Genomic DNA, 16,361 nt, shown 5'->3' with positions numbered 1-16,361 from the left:
AACAACAGGAAATGGGGATATTGTGGTTACTTTTTCGTGGCATGGTGGGAGGGGAGTGAGGAAAAAGCCATACTGATGGGATGGGAATATTTTGACTGGCTGGGTAAAACTTCTGTGAGCAGCAGTGAATGCTTACTATGTAAAGATTGTGGCGAAAAAGATCAAGGACTCGGAGTAATGATGATTGCTGGTTTTGTAACCTGGTCAACAGTTGCAACAAGTAGAAGTAACTTATGACCATTGGCGTAGCAAGGGAGTCTGTTTTCACAAGGGTGGCAAATCAAGGAACATGCTCCCATCCTCTAGGTTTGGTAGTAAAAACACCCACAATTGGGGTGCAGTGGGACGCTTACATCATTGAGCTCTGGTGCCACTGCACCTGCTGAACGACGGATAACTGCGCCTCTGCTTATGGCTTTTTTACCAACACCTTTGTGAATCAGTACTCCTGTCTCTGTATGCCAAATACAGTCACTGTATATCATTGGTTTCACGTTATGTACATATAGGGTTGAAACATTAACCTGACTACAAGCTATCAAGTTTCAACTTTCCAGTCCTCTAGACGCCAGCCACGCTGTGTCATCTTTCGTGGAAGTAGCCAGTCTCCGCTCTCGAAAACATTCCTCGTTTGGTACACACGCCAATCTCTTTGATGCCCTCAAAAGGGGACAGAAGAGCATGCACCGAATGGACATTTTCAACATTTCCCTATTTTGTTTCACGTCCAACACGGCGTGCACCCTCCCTCCAATAAAGTTTGACTCGGAGGCCCAGGCAGGCGCGTTGGAGGCGGGCCAGCCCACTGCTCAGGGTCACCGTGGGGTTGGGGAGGAGAGCTACGTGCTTCCTGTGTCCTCCACGGAAGATGTCTGCCTTGTTGCTGCGCCTGGCTGGAGCCGCCGCCCGGTCCGGAGGGAGGCTCGGCTGGAGTCGTGGAGCGGCGGCGGTGGCTGCTGCAGGCAGACCGCTGTCTTCGGTCACAGGAACTTCCGGACAGCGCCGAAACAGTGCGGGTGAGAGATGGCACCGTGCGTTTCCGGTGAGGAGGGGAAGGAGGACACAGGGAGAGAGGGTAGTTGACCCCGGCACGACGGGGTGGGAACCGGTGGTTTAGACACGGCAGGAAATAGCAGGATAATATTTAAAAACAATGCTCTGTAACAGGAGTGTGAAACATGCCGTATAATGTAATTCCTTGGCTGCTTTCGAACCTCAACGTAGGTACGTAGGTTATCCCGTAATTTTCGGTAAAAGCAAGTTATTATTTTCCTTTTAATATTTCTAAGGTCTATAGTTCAACCTTATAAACCTAAAAAATTGTTTAAAAACTAATGAAAAAGGCAGTTTCACAAATTGCACGCGTCTTAGCTTAACTATCCGTAACTTTGCAGCATTGTATGTACATTTTAAAACAACGTTATCTGTTGGAAGAACGCACTAATATTAATGTGCATTACTGTGAGTTGCGCCATACCTGTTCAGGGATTACTCTTATGCCCATTTCTATGGGTTGCACGGCACCTCTGGACTCCCAAGTCGTGGTGGCGACACACCTTCAATTTTGGGCTGCCAAAAAAGGCGAAGGCGCTCTGGTACCCGGCGATAGACCCATTAGTATCTATAGATATTACAAAATATATGGTCTGTGATACGTTCCCCTATGGCACTGAGGCTGTTTTCTTATCAAACTGGGGTGTAAAGCATACAAAGCTTCCATGAGTCCACTGGGGGCTCTACGGCTGTGTAGTGAGACCAGAACCTCCATGTATAAGTTTGCATGTTTAGTATTCACTCACGTAGAGGACCCAGAGGAATAAAGTTGGGGGTTAAAAATAGACATTGTGCCAGGCACAGATTGCAGGAAGCACAGCCAGGATCCACTGACCAATCACAATGCTGCAATACAGCATTGTGATTGGTCTGAGCGCCGTGGTTCGGCGCTCAGCCAGGGACTGAGGTGCTGGGCATGTTCTCCATGCAGGATGTAATACAGCCGGCATGGAGAACAGATTTGTATATAGAAGGATCTAGAATGTGTATTTTATGAAAAGAATCATTGATTATATGTATGTATATTTTTTCTAATATTTGAAAAAGTGAAATAAAAAAGAAAAATATATTTTTATATAACAGTAGTATTGGTTGCATAATTCAAACACTGGTCTAATTGCTACACAGTCTATTATTGTGCACTGTGCCCGGTGCAAATTTGTTTTCCAAAAAAGAACAGGGAAAGTGCGCAAGATTGTTTTGAACAGCTCAAGAGGCCCGACCAAACACTCATTGCAAACTTAGGAGGGTTCTACCACTCCTCTCTGGCTGCTCTGCAGCTCCACTCGTCACGCAAAGCTACCACAGCAGGAAGACAAAATAAATACAATGATAACGTAATATCATTTTATTTCTCCCTTTTTTATTGCTTCAAGGCAGTAGGGTGACGCTCCTCCGCCTTAACGGAGGAGCCGCCACTGCCAGGCACCCAACACTTAAATCTTTATGATGTGTAGATGTAAAAAATATATGATTGTGGTATGTTTCCAGGGTCGGCCTTTGCTCATGTAGCACTCCGGGCAAAAGCATACTTGCACCCTGCCTGATCATCTGCGCCTAAGTAGAATTATCATGTTTTGGAAAATGTTATGTTAAAAACGTGGCAAGCATAATTTCCCTTGCAATTTTCCGACCGTAACTTTTTTTTTTATAGAATCATTAACACATTTTTTTTAGCAGACTCGCCCACAAATAAGTGATAAGGGTTGAGCGACATCAGGGTTGCCCTTGAGCATATAAAAGGGAGTCTGCAAGGGAGCGCTTGAAGGAAACCAGCCAATGTAACAACATCTGTCTGTGGCAAAACACGTAGATCCACTCCGTGCCTCTTTAAATTTGTCAAAGTAAAGTCAAATATGACTGCAGGTTTTATGGACTGATGAATGCATGTGAAGTTGTGTTGTTTTAATTAGGCTGAAAGTTCCCACTCAAGAAGAGTTGCATGTCAGACAGTCTGAGAGTAATCCCCTTCGTTTTTTAGGTCGACCTCTGCCAATGCGCTTGCGCATTGCAGATGTCGATCTATTGTAGCTGAAACAAACTCTTTGAACCAAGCGCGGATTCGGATTACATGCAGTTCATGTGCCCGTGCACGCGCTTCTGACCTGCCACAGCAATGCCGAGAGCTTCACACTTCAAAGGTTCCCTCCCACCCTTCCGCATTCAGGCATTCAAGCGTGAATTTTCCCCAGCGCGCAATGCCGAGGGCATGTTGTTTTTACCAGCATCCTTCTATGCCACATGCCTTGTTTTTTAAAGTTTCCTTCATTACTAAGTGGTCTTTTAGCTACACTTTTTTCTCGCATTCAAGTTCAGAAAGAAAAAGCCTAGCTAGTAGTGATTGTACTTGTATTGATCCGACAAGAGACATGCATTTGTATTGTCATTTGCAGTGCTCCCTCATCGGTACTCGAGACGAAGGCATCATTTACTTAATATTGTATTGTATATTTACTTAATATCTTGAATGTACGTTTTGACCCGTGCAGTTTTTACCCCAGATTTACAGCAACATACAGAAGTCATCTTTTAAGTTTCCTTTTCTTGAACTTGCAGAGTGTGCAAGCACCCGCATACCTCGTTCTTGTTTGTTTTTGTGATTGCGATCACTAAAATGTAGTGCTTCGGTGTTTTTTCTTGTTTGTTTACTGCGGTTCACAGAAACTTGTACAAGAAGTACCGTCTTTCTTCCCGTGCCTGCCCCTAGTGCAATGCCTTCTTGTTTTAAAGGGCAGTCTCTTCGACTGAAAAAAAGTGCACCTCGCAGAAAAATCATTTTTGGCATGAGGTTAAAATTAAATGAACCCTTAACGCCTTATAGGCTGTACTCACACAATGTACATCAGCATCATTGCCGACATTCTGACCTGATAATGATATTGAGGCATGCACGTGACAATGATCAGCCGCGCGGCTTCCAGGGGAGCTGTTAATTGCTTTATTCAGCTGCCCCAGGGAGCGCGCAGCCTGGCAGTTTAGCGCTGGCCCGCCGCCACTGTTATTTACCCTAATCCCTCTGATTCAGTGCTGGTGGGGAGGACGGCGAGGGGGGTGGGGTTACACAGTCGCAGCCTTTTGTGCACCTTCATTTTCTGACCCTCTCTCCCCACTTCCTCTCTTCTCGGCCTTCTCTTCCCCTCCCCCATTCTCCCCCTCCTCCGTACCAATACATTTCCCTTCCTCTCTCCCCCGCTCCTTCCCCTGCCCTCTCCCTCACACCCCCGCCACCCCTTCTCGTTCCCCACACACCTCTCCTGCCTGCTCGCGCCTAGCAATACGCAGAGTAATTTAAAGCTGTTTGTGGCCTGTAATGCGCTCACTTTTTATTAACTGCTTTTGCCTCCATGTTACAGTTTAACAATAATCTCTGCACTAATCTCCCTTCTCCCCTTCATCTCACTGCCCTGCTTTCTCAACTATCACTTGTATTGCTCCATCTTTCTACATATCACTGCATCATGTCTCTTTGCTTCCCCTTCTCCTCCTATTCCTCATTTACCTCCACTTCTTCCGCGCTCTCCGCGTTTTTACATCCTCCTCCTCTTTTTAGGTCAAGCCAACTTATAAGCGCAAACCTTCAAGTACACGCAGTTAAAAAATTGTCCAGCGCAACTACCACTGTTAAACAAAATGTGACTGGATGCTTTGTGTTCATTCTAAAGTTTGGAAACTTGCAGCTTGTTATTTTTTTGTCTTTTCATTCCCTTTTACAATTTCTCTCCAGCCTCCTCGTGCTCCATTTCTATTCCTCTTTCCTTCTTTCTGCCTTGCTGTCCCCTCCCTTCTTCTCCCACTAACACCTCATATTTCTCTATTTTCTCTCCTCCTCTCAACATTCTGCCTTCCACTCACTTCTGTTGTTCTCTGTCTCTCTTACTAACGTCCCTTTAGACCCGTTTACATGCTCCCCTCTCTCCTTCGTTCACGTGTCATTGCATTTTCTTCTTTATCCCTTCGTCTCATTCTGTCTATCGCCCTCACTCTATCTATTGCCCTCACTCTATCTGTCTATCTATCGCACTCACTCTATCTATCGCCATCACTCTATCTATCGATCGCCCACACTCTATCTGTCTATCTTTTGATCGCCCTCAGTCTATCTATCTATCTATCTATCTATCTATCTATCTATCTATCTATCTATGTATCTATCTATCTATCTATCGCCCTCCGTCTATCTATCTATCGCACTCACTCTATCTATCGCACTCACTCTATCTATCCATCGCACTCACTCTATCTATCTATCGCATCACTCAGGGGCACCACAACATCTCTATGCGCTACCACAGCATCACTGAACGCCACCGCATCACTCGTCGCCACCACAGCATCACTCAGCGCCACCACCTCATCAATGTGTGCAACCATTCAACAACATCTGGTTCAAATATGTTCTCTCAATGTTTCAAGCTTTATTACAAATGTCACAAAAAGATGTTAATATTTCACTTCTGTTCTTGGATTTTCATCACAATAAAATACAATGAACATAATCTTCACAAAATGTTATTTACAAAAGTTTAAGCTATTGCAGTTATAAATTACAATACCTTTTATTTAAGTATTCATTATTAAAAAAAATTAAAAGCCATTGTTATTTGTAATATCAATACATCTAAGTCACGTAAATACAACACATATTGCATTACAAATGCTATAGGTGTCACATTTGAGAAAGTTATAACTTTTGGCATTGTAAATGACAAGGCTATTAATTTAGCTATTTTCAAAACCAACACAAAATACAAAAATTGTCATTTACAATAACAATAGCTCAAACTTTCCTAATGCGAGACATATTGCATTGCAAATGCTTGTTTAAATGATGGCATCACAAACAGACTAATAAAATAGTAATTATCCTGAATTGGATGACAGGTTTATCTTTTTGTTTGTTTTAACACTCAGGCCTTCACAATTGCTTGAGTTGTCACATATAATTTTAATATATGTATCAGATAAACCTGGGATTGATTCACAAACTGCACTTTGTAGTATTTTTGTGGTACTCCAGCAGTACTACAAAGCTTGCTACAAAGTGTTTTTCACAAACATCACTTTTGTAGTAGCTTGCACTTTTGAGTAAATTTACTACTTTTCAGGATTCCCAAATTTTCCTTGTGTGGTAACTTTCACTTCTGTAGTAAGTCACAACTTTGTAGAAAGTGCCTACCTCCATTATTTTCTATGGGCAGTGTTGCAGTACAAGTGGTTGGCCATGTGTAGTGCTGAACGTGCTACAGAAGTAACAAGTTGCTAACCAGGAGAGGACATGAGCAGGGTAGGACGCTTTATTCTCTCATAGAGGTCAATCCACTGTCATAATTAAACATAACTGGTTATGCTAAGAGTAGACAAGGGTTGTACTTCTAAAACATAGTGCGTTTGGTTCTGCATTTATTTTCCCAAATGTGAAGGAGTTAGTTGGATGGATGTTTAATCCATTATAGATGGAGGAGAATCCCTGTAGTGAAAGGGATACCACACCCCAGCTAGTGAGTAGGTTATATGTTGGTGATAAACCTGCAGGAAGGGGTAGTGTTTTCGGAGGGATCACGTTTACTGGACCGCACATCACAACCATACCACTCCTTCTTTCCGGACCACAGAGACTTGCAACGCTGCCTGTCTACAACTATATTAGCGAGAGGACAGGCTACGCTGATTAGGACTTTGGACGGACCGCTATAGCTATTGAGTGTTTACACCAAAGGACAATGAATTTGATGACAATTGTTCTTGATTGCTTTATATATTAGCCTTGAAAAAGTCCCTGGCCGGCACACTGCTCAAGGGGCGAAACACGTGTTGACTGGGTCATCAATTTTGAAATCATGCTAAATCAATTTCAACCTTGCACACTATAAGTGTCATTGACCAGAGAATTACTTTAATAATTATTATCATTGGCCAAAACATTCTAACCTGCATATATTTTACTGTATATATGTTGATTATAGAAAGTAGTGTAGTCTGGCTCTTTTGAGTTTTGGTTCCCACAGTACTGCAGGACTCCTAACAGTGTGGAAATGAAATAAAACACAGATTTGTTGAGTAATTCTATTTTTGTATACTGCATGATTTAGTAAAAAAATATGTAAAAATGCTTCTGCAATCTTTAATTTAGTTTGTAACTGAAGTGCACTGTACACAATTTCTGAAAAACAAATCATTTGAGTAATACACTTAGAACTTCCTTGTCACCTACACTGGTGTGAGGTATATTGACTGTGCCCTCAAATGGTTTACAATAGAAGTGCAGTTTGTGCTATATTTTGTTTGCCCCTGTAGTTAATATATAGTCACATTCACAGCAACAGGGGTCATTGCTTCAAGCATGTATCCCCCACATGATTTTATTATGGTTAGTCTGAATTTATGGGTATTAAAGGATGCAGTCATCTATACCTGAAATTGGTGGGAGGACCAATCTTCCCAGTCTCTCTCCTGTGAGTTAGTAGGGACCATAACACTTATGTGGTAGCATCCACACTTCCTAGAATCTACTCCAGGGAAATGCACGTACAACTATGTTGAGAAAGCATCTAAAGGAGTTATCAGCTGGCCTTATTTTGACAACATTTATTATTTTGTTTTCCACTTACGAAGATCAGGACTTAGGGCCTGATTATGATGACAGTGGGACCACCACCTCGTCGGTGGGTGTCCCACCTCCATTGTGATACTGTTTACAGCCACATTAGGATGCGGATGTCTGGCGGTCGGAGAGACCGGCTGCCACGCATCCGAGGAGCCCGTTTGCACGTCGGAGAGAGTTGTATCCCTGCAACAGTGGCGGTGCCTACTTAGGCACCGCTGTAGGGATTACAATGTCCCTTTCCGCCGGCCGTTTCATGGTGGTTAACCTGCCATGAAAAGGCTGGTGGAAAGGAACTTTGGGGGCCCGTATCGGGACCCTCTTTCCCCCTGGACCTCCAATATGGGCCCTCCCCCTACATATCCCTGCACCATGTGGCAGGCACCATGCGGTGAATGCCACATAGAGCAGGGATATGTACAGAGTGTATTTTTTTGTACTGCAGCATGTGCTGCAGGCCGCAGCATACACCGCAATACAAATGATACACTTTGTGACCGCCTTGAAGGCGGTTGCATCGTGATTCCGGGTGCATGACCGCCGACGGCTAGTTGGGCTGTCCCATTTCCGAAGGGATGGCGATCAGAAGTAAGTCCGACCTCAATCCTAATCAGGCCTTAAATGTGGTAGAACAATAGGAAGTTGATGGAGAAATACAGAAAGGCAATCTGAGATGCTCTTAAAATAAGTTAAATGTGAAATGAAACACCTGAACCTTGATTATGGTATGAGAAGCACTTTTGAAAATCATAGAAACGAATCAAAATATTCAAACTGATATTTGATGGATAATAATACAGAAAAAAAGTTAAAAAGAATTATATATTACATTCTCTTTTATGTAATTCTTTAGTGAAGAAAAATAAATTAACTAAAATATATGTATTAAAAAGTTAATGTTGTCGCTGGACAAAATGCAGTAGACACATATCAGTAGAGAACTCTACATTAAATTTGGATTAACAGGAGATTGAGGCTAGTTGCCAGTCTCATCCACTCTAACATTTGGTATTTTGGATAATCTGAAAAGGGACTCCCTTAGTTCTTAACCTTTTAACTTCTGTGAACCTAAACATAATCATTACTAAGGGTCCCCAGACAAAATGTTAAGAACCACAGGACTAGCTAGTTTAGGTGTTAGCTGGGCACCCTTGGTGGTACTCTACTTGGATGGCATAGTGGATAGGTTCCAACTTAAATTTTAGCAGCATTTAGTTAAACCCTGTTAATACAGCCCTGCTTGATAAATCCCCCGTCGCTCTCTCCAGCAAGTAGTCAAGAGGTTACTGTTAACTTCACAACTGCTTTGTTCAGCAGTGAATGCTGGAAAGTAGTGTGGTGCTTTAAAGACTTTATTTAATACGGCAGGACAAAGTAGTCATGAAGTTGGCTCACTAGCCTCCATTCTTGGACACTAAAGATCATTAGGTTTTGTTTATTTTCTTCACATACCAGCCTATTGACCAACATAAAATAATATGTATTTGAGAGCTGCACTTCGGATATTCTATTCCCCTTGTATTCAAAGCTTATAATCGTGCTCTTGTATCAAGTCACTGTGCTATCAAGATCTACGACAGATGCTTAGCTAATTCCCAGTCCTTAAGGTGGCTCGCAGATTTCCCCACCAGGGTCGAAATATCAATACTGCACAAGTGAATAATCCAATCTCTAAGACCATTTATTGGTTTCTGTGATTGTCAAGCGTAATTGCTCTTGTATGCGTAATGTCCATTTCCCACCACTTGTAAATACTCTTACTTGTCCAATCATGATTTTTCACGCTTCATGATTGAGCACTTTATTTTGATTTCCGTGACCCTTCTTACTACTGAAAATCCATACTTTGATGAAATTGTCTTGTAAATGTGATATTATTAACATTCTGTGCTCTAGAATGAAGACAGCCTGTTGCTCTTACACTCTTGCATACGGCATTATGTGTTGAAAATATTTATATGCAAAGTTGTCTGGACTTTATTTAAGTGGCAAAACATTTCCACATTAGGTGTGCACTGGATACACATAATTATTTGTGTATACTAAACTCTGTTAATAATTTCTGTTATTAACTGACTGAACCTCTGCATTTGCAATTTCGATATTGAAGTGAAGATCCCTTTATGGAATCCAATCAATTATTACAGGTCTATCAGTAGATTACTATTCCAAAGTGGTATCTACAGAGTGACAACTACAGGCCACCCCAGCATCCCCACACTAATTTCCCTTGCTCTGATCACTGTCTAGGTAATTTCAAATAGCCCTTTTGGTATTTGGCACCCACATATCTCTCATGGACAAACCCGCTGGCCTAGAGAATGCCTATTTAGTGTTATACATGTTTTTCCTCCTGAGAGAACACCCAATTGTTATTTTTATCACTGGTGAGATGCACAAAAATATTAACTTAGATCTGGTAGTACTACTGCTACATCGTAAACACTCCTGCACAAAAGCCTACAAGTTTGAATAAATATTGTTAAAGGTCAAGATGTTACTTCATTTTGGTGTCTTCTTTTTGAGATATCTGGAGGCATCACAAAAACACAGCCGCACTACCAAGGGAGTAGCCAGAAAATTAAATAGCCCCCACTTTAAACCGTACATTTAAGGCATCGAGGGCCAAATGTACTTAAGAATGTTGTTATTGTAAAACCATTTGCAAAATCACTGGGTCTGCAACTGCAAAATTACTATTTGTTATGTAAAAAAAAACATTTGATGGGTCTGAAAAGTTTTTAAAAGTGTTTTGTAACACATATTGAATTGCAATTTGGAGGGGCTTGTAAGGGCCATTCTTTCACAATTGCAATTCAGTAGTCTATATATCAATGATTTGTGACCACTGACCAGTTACTGGCTCATAGAAGGCGCTGGTTACTGGTTGCAAAGCTGAAGGGGTCCTCATGGAACCCTTTCTCATTTTGGAATCTGGTTAATCCGTTCAGTGGGAGCAGGTAGTGGACCAAAGGACTACTACTTGCTCCTTCTGAAGTTTTCCCAAATGGAAAACATTTTACTTTATTTTTTATTAAAGCAGCATCATTCCTTTTACAAACTTTGACTGCTTTAAACATTTATTTTTTAAATATTGCCTCCCATTTGGAATCCAAACACAAGAATGGTGTTCTACTGTCCCTTGTAGGCCACCATCCCTATGTTTTCAGCCAATCACAGGTTGTCCCAAATTGCGACCTGCCTAATCATGAATAATATTGCAAAATCAGATTCCATTAAAAAAAGTCAGTGTGCAGTTTGCAACCTCTTTTTATGGATGCAATCTTAGTAGATCAGGCCCTCAGTGAGCAAAGCGAGTGAGTCTGCCCATCCATATAAGTGTTTAGAATTAGGTTGTTGGAGTCGAGGAGGTGATTTCCTAGGATTTTTTTTTTTTTACCTTTGAGACAACTTTAGGTATACATGCCAGACTATTGATCTTGTTATATATTTTTAAACATACATAGTACACATACATACCGGTGTTTAAATAGTACTTCACATTTTGCCTGCACCCTTAACAGCATACAGCATGGGGCGGTTGGACAGTCTACTTCACCCATTGGCTCCCTTTACTGCAAGAGACTTCACAAAGACTGTGCACATTGTTCACATGCACCTAATAAGAGTCCCATTCTCTTCAGTGACAAATCTAGCTCAAAGATTGTTTTATTTAAATTTATTTTTCATATTAACTTTAAGTATTGGCAATTTGTTGTGCCTAAGCTTCGGGTGTACAACTAGATGGCTATTTACCTTCTTTCTCTTTCACTGGTGTTGTTACACTGTAGCTGCCTTTAATTTGAGTGTTTGATAGGTGATGTTTGATGTGTTTGTCCTTCACTAATAATAAGAAAATGCATGGCACAACTGAAAGGTTATATATTTAAAAAAACATTGTTAAATAAACAGCCACATCAGTGAATATTTTTGAAATGTTTACGTTTTTACTGCATGTTTGTGGCAGCCAAATACAGGTGGCTGCTCATTTTCTTTTTATTACTGTGTCTTGTGTTGTTTTAAATTGTGGGCCAAATGGTACGTTTTATGGCACAACTGTTTTAGAATTTTTAGTGAAATGTCTTCAAGGCGCTTCTGAAAGGGCACTCATGCAAACCCTACCATGCCATCAGGCTCAGTGGCGGTCCTTATACCCACTCCCAGCCCCGCTTTAGGAGCTGAAATACCAGAGTGCCATACTTATCTATGCCCAACTGTTATCAAACACTCTCCTTAACAAAAGCCAGACTGTTTGCCAATGCTTGCTTTTCATTTGTGCAGTTGATTTTCTTTTTCTTCAAGGTGAGAAATGTAGAAAACTGTACTTGCACGACATACGTACTATTTATACGTTTTCTAACTCACATAATTGTATGGCCTGTATTATTGGTTTCAAGGTTATTTATTTATGGTCTTTTGTCTTGCTATAATGTCCCCTGGTGGATACTCCTGAGTTACTGTCAATACCTAGAGCACTGCTGTGCTTGATAAGCAGTAGCGGCTCTAGTCTGCAGAAGTCAAACGCCGTGTGCAGTGCACACTGCTGATTGCGACGGCAAGAAATGTGACCTGAACTGTAGTGTTCAAACTGGAACTTTTTACAGCAAAGCAAGTCAGAGCGTGCTCATGAGTTCTATATTGTTAAGGTATGAAGTTCTGTAGATGAGCAGAACTCTGTGTAAGGATGCTTGATCTTTAGGTAAAGTCTAATCAACCAGACGCAGAACTCAGTGCACATCACAAGGTAGAGCTTGATGTTACCATGAGGGTCGAGAGGCCCCTTTTTGTTGTGAGAGTGAATACTGTATTGTAATTACATTTATAAAGCGCTTGCAGCCCCGATGAGGCATTGAGGCTCTTTAGGTGAGTAGCATGGTATTACAGAATCTAAGGTTAGAGGTTAATCCATTGGTATTATTGGTTGTGTAGCAGCGTTTTAAAAAGATTTAGAAACGTCGTAGTTAATGTGCAAAGCTAATGAGTCTGTCGTAATGAAGACGGACATCAAGTAAGATCTTAATCAGTTTATTCCATGTTAAGCTGAACAACCAAGCAGAGACACAACATCATGTCATGTCCAGGAGCAACCACCTTCAGTAGAACCTTTCTACAGAACAGAACTCCCACATAGAACACACTCACTATAAGATTCTAGTCATGTAACCTTGCAACAAGCATAGGTAAGTACAACCATAGAATACTACATAGGTTTTCCCTTTAGAAAAGTAAAAGCTGGAAGGGAAAAAAACAAAAGTAAAAAGAGAAGGATGAGAAAAGCAAAAATAAAAAAATAAAACAAGGAGTAAAATAAGAAAGAAGAACTCTTTTAGGAACAATGATCAAAAGAATAGTATACAGTCCTAAAACACAACACTGCAGAGCAATAGGCTTTGCACAATTTGAACAAAATAGAACATATCACTAAAATAGAACATTAGTCTCTATACCGATGAGGAATTTTCTGATCTCAAACACTAAGACTCAGGACAAATTGTCCTGCACATTCTTCATCACTTTTACCCGTATTTCTGTAAATTATCAGAATGAAAACTTTTCATTAAACAGCTCTTGTTCCACCATTGCCCATTGATGTGTTTAACAGAATTTCCTCTTACATCTGTGACTTTAATCGGTAAACTGAATTTGGAAGTTCCTTTCTTCACGTGAGTAGGTTTCTTGATGGAAACATAATCACTAGTATTTATAACCACATCTTTAACACATTTCTTGGAATCAAAATAGACTTTCTGTTTATTCTGAACACATTCAACCGGATCCCTGACATCCTTATCATTCCATTGTTTACCTTTGATCCACTTACTCAAACAACCTGGACAAGACATAGTGGAAGCCCTTCAACCGCGCAATAATTCAAAAGGTGAAATGCCTGTAGTTGAGTGAGGAGTAGTTCTGTAGAACCAAAGCATGCTCCTCACTGAATTGGTCACAACACATTTGTTTGATAGAGCCTATTGTATGCTCTCTCCTAATACTCTGTTCATTCCTTCAACCAAATCATTGGTCTGATGGTGATACAACGAGCTTCTGAGATGTTTAACACCACACATACATAGATATTCCTCAACTTCTGAAGCAACAAACTGTGTCCCATTATCAGTCACTAAAAATTCTGGGAACCCCTCCTTCAAGAATACGTCACTGAGGAACTCAACAACTGATCTGGCACTCAATTCTCTCACAAAATTAATTTCAGGCCATTTTGAATAGTAATCCATAAGGACCAAAGCAAACTTAGACGAGGAATCAAGAGCATGGAAGGGCCCCACAATGTCTAACCCTAATTTAACCCAAGGTGCCAAAGGCAATTCTATAGGTGATAAGGGTGGAGTGTGCAACTTGGCAATCTTATTGCAGATGTAGCAAATTAAACATGATTTCACAGTCATCAATTTCTCTGTCCATTGAAGGACACCAGAATGAAAGTCGGACTCTCTTTTTTGTTAACGTAGCACCTAAATGTCCCTCGTGCACATTTTACCAAATTGGCTTTTAATACAAGAGGAGGAACCAGCCTGTCTCCTCTCAACACTAATCCATCTTCAATGGTAAGCTTATCTGCCACTTGACGATATGTCTTAAATTCGAAATTCAAATTCCTCTCCTTAGGCCAACCTTCCTTGATAAATTTCATGACATTATCTAAAGATACATCATTTAAAAGAGCTTGACGCCATTCATTCTCTGACACAGCACACAGCTGAGGAAGGTCTACAGCTGCAACAAGAAACTCTTCTTTATCTTCCTCTTCCATATTTGACTTGTGCTCAACAATATCAGAAGAACGAGATTAGAAATCTGCACACCCATTTTTGCTTGCTGGAATATACTCAGCAGAAAAATCTAACTGCAACAATTTTGAAGATAAGTGTGCAATCCTGGGTGTGAAACTTCTTACATTCTTTCCACTGAGGATGAAAAACCAATGGTTGATGGTCAGATTTGAGACAGAATTTCCTTCCCCAAAGAAAATTCCTGAACTTCATAATAGCCCACCAGCATGCCAACAATTCCCTCTCCATGACGGAGTACTTCATCTCAGATAGGAGATAAGACTCTGGAGGCAAACCCAATGGTTTTGGACTTGCCATTTTATTTTTAGAGAGAACTGCACCAAGTCCAACATTGCTGGCATCTACCGTAAGGGTGCACATAAGAAAGGGATCATAATGCTTCAAAATCGTTGGAGAACTGAGTTGTTGTTTCACCTAGTCAAAAACATCCTGACATTCTTTGCTCCATTCAAACACAACGCCCTTCATAAGCATACGTGATAAGGGTCTTAACTTACTAGCAAAGTTTTGAATGAACCTTGAGTAGAATTCACATAACCCAAGGAAAAATTTGAGGGTGCTTTTGTCAGAAGGCGATTTTGCTTTAACAATGGAATCAACCAGACCAGACTTTGAAAGAATACCTTTCTCATTGACTAAATGGCTTAAATAGTCTACTTCTTTAGTCGTAAAAACACACTTGTCCCTGCGCAAAACAACCCCATTGGTCTGGAATCTTGATATTACTTCCTTCAATATGACATCATGTGAAGCTCTATCAGGAACAAAAATAAGGACATTGTCCTGAAAAACAGACAAACCATCAATCCCCTTCAACATTTTAGACATGAGGCGTTGGAAAACGGCCGCCGCCGAGGCAAGCCCAAATGGCATACGTACATATTGGAAAGTTCCAAATGGGGAAACAAATGCAGTAAAAGGTCTGGACTCAGGTGCCAATTCTACCTGGTGGTAGGCAGATGCTAAGTCCAGCTTAGTGAACACTTTAGCATCTTTCAAACTTGTCAGTAACGCATTTATGTTTGGAAGGGGATGTGAGTCAACCCATTATTCTTTATTAAAACAACGAAGGTCAACACAAACCCTGATTTCCCCACTCTGTTTCCTTGCTATGACTAAAAGGGACAACCACAGGGATGACTTCACTGGTTTAATTATACCCTTAGTGCACAAGGAATCAAGTTCTTTTTCAAGGTCTTGTCTAACACTGAAAGGAACATTCCTGAGTTTTTGTTTATTGGACAAGCACCATCATTTACAATAATTTTGTGTTGAAAGTCTCTGATTTTCCCCAATTCACCAGAGAACACGTGTGGATAATCATTAACTAAACTTTCAAGATCAGGACTATCTCTTATAGCTAGCACCTGATCTTTGGTTCCAGGCCTGAGTACCATCCCAAATAATCCCTGGTGAAACCAGCCTAAGATGTTGAGCCCTTTATGTGCCACATAAATCTTCCCAAAATGTTTCCTTCCCTTGAATTACATGATCTCTTCTAAGTAGCCTGAAAGATTTATCTCACGTCCCTCATAAGAGACAGCTTTCCTGTCTGGAGGAAGAAGAGGTCTGTTAGGCCAAGTTGTTTGATAAAGTTCCAAAGTAATCATGGAAATGCGTGCTCCAGAATCAACAAGAAGATTTGACACACGATCCCCTACTTGGATCTCTACATAAGGATCAACACACAAATTTGGATCCCCGGACATTTGTTGCCTGGAGCGTGTGGTCTATACCCACACCTGAAACAGATGTCAGTTTTTGAAAAGAAAGAATACTGTCTTTCAGAAGAACGTTGTCCATCAGATGTTTTCTTGGAAGTTACTTTGATATCTTTCACTTTTACAGCAACAGCTTCACTTTTTTTCATCTAGTTCTTTCACAGATAACTGTGA

The 16,361-nt window shown here is 40.9% G+C and overlaps 1 protein-coding gene across 2 annotated transcripts in view; it reads left to right on the top strand.

The window, feature by feature from the left end:
* Positions 1 to 530: 530 nt before the first annotated feature.
* The window catches only part of LOC144762910 (thiosulfate sulfurtransferase/rhodanese-like domain-containing protein 3), a 35,656-nt gene continuing 19,825 nt past the window's right edge, over positions 531 to 16,361 (top strand). The window contains exon 1 of one of the 2 annotated variants that reach the window (XM_078648207.1): positions 531 to 1,016. In XM_078648207.1, coding sequence (XP_078504333.1) covers positions 869 to 1,016 — 148 coding nt within the window. In that variant the 5' untranslated portion in view covers positions 531 to 868. Of the gene's footprint in view, positions 1,043 to 16,361 lie in introns of both variants that reach the window. The other variant, XM_078648208.1, reaches the window with a different exon arrangement.

This window comes from Lissotriton helveticus, chromosome 6, assembly GCF_964261635.1.
Source record: "Lissotriton helveticus chromosome 6, aLisHel1.1, whole genome shotgun sequence".
Taxonomy (NCBI): domain Eukaryota; kingdom Metazoa; phylum Chordata; class Amphibia; order Caudata; family Salamandridae; genus Lissotriton; species Lissotriton helveticus.
The sequence above is the reverse complement of the archived record's forward strand: the minus strand, read 5'-3'. Positions and strand labels throughout refer to the sequence as shown.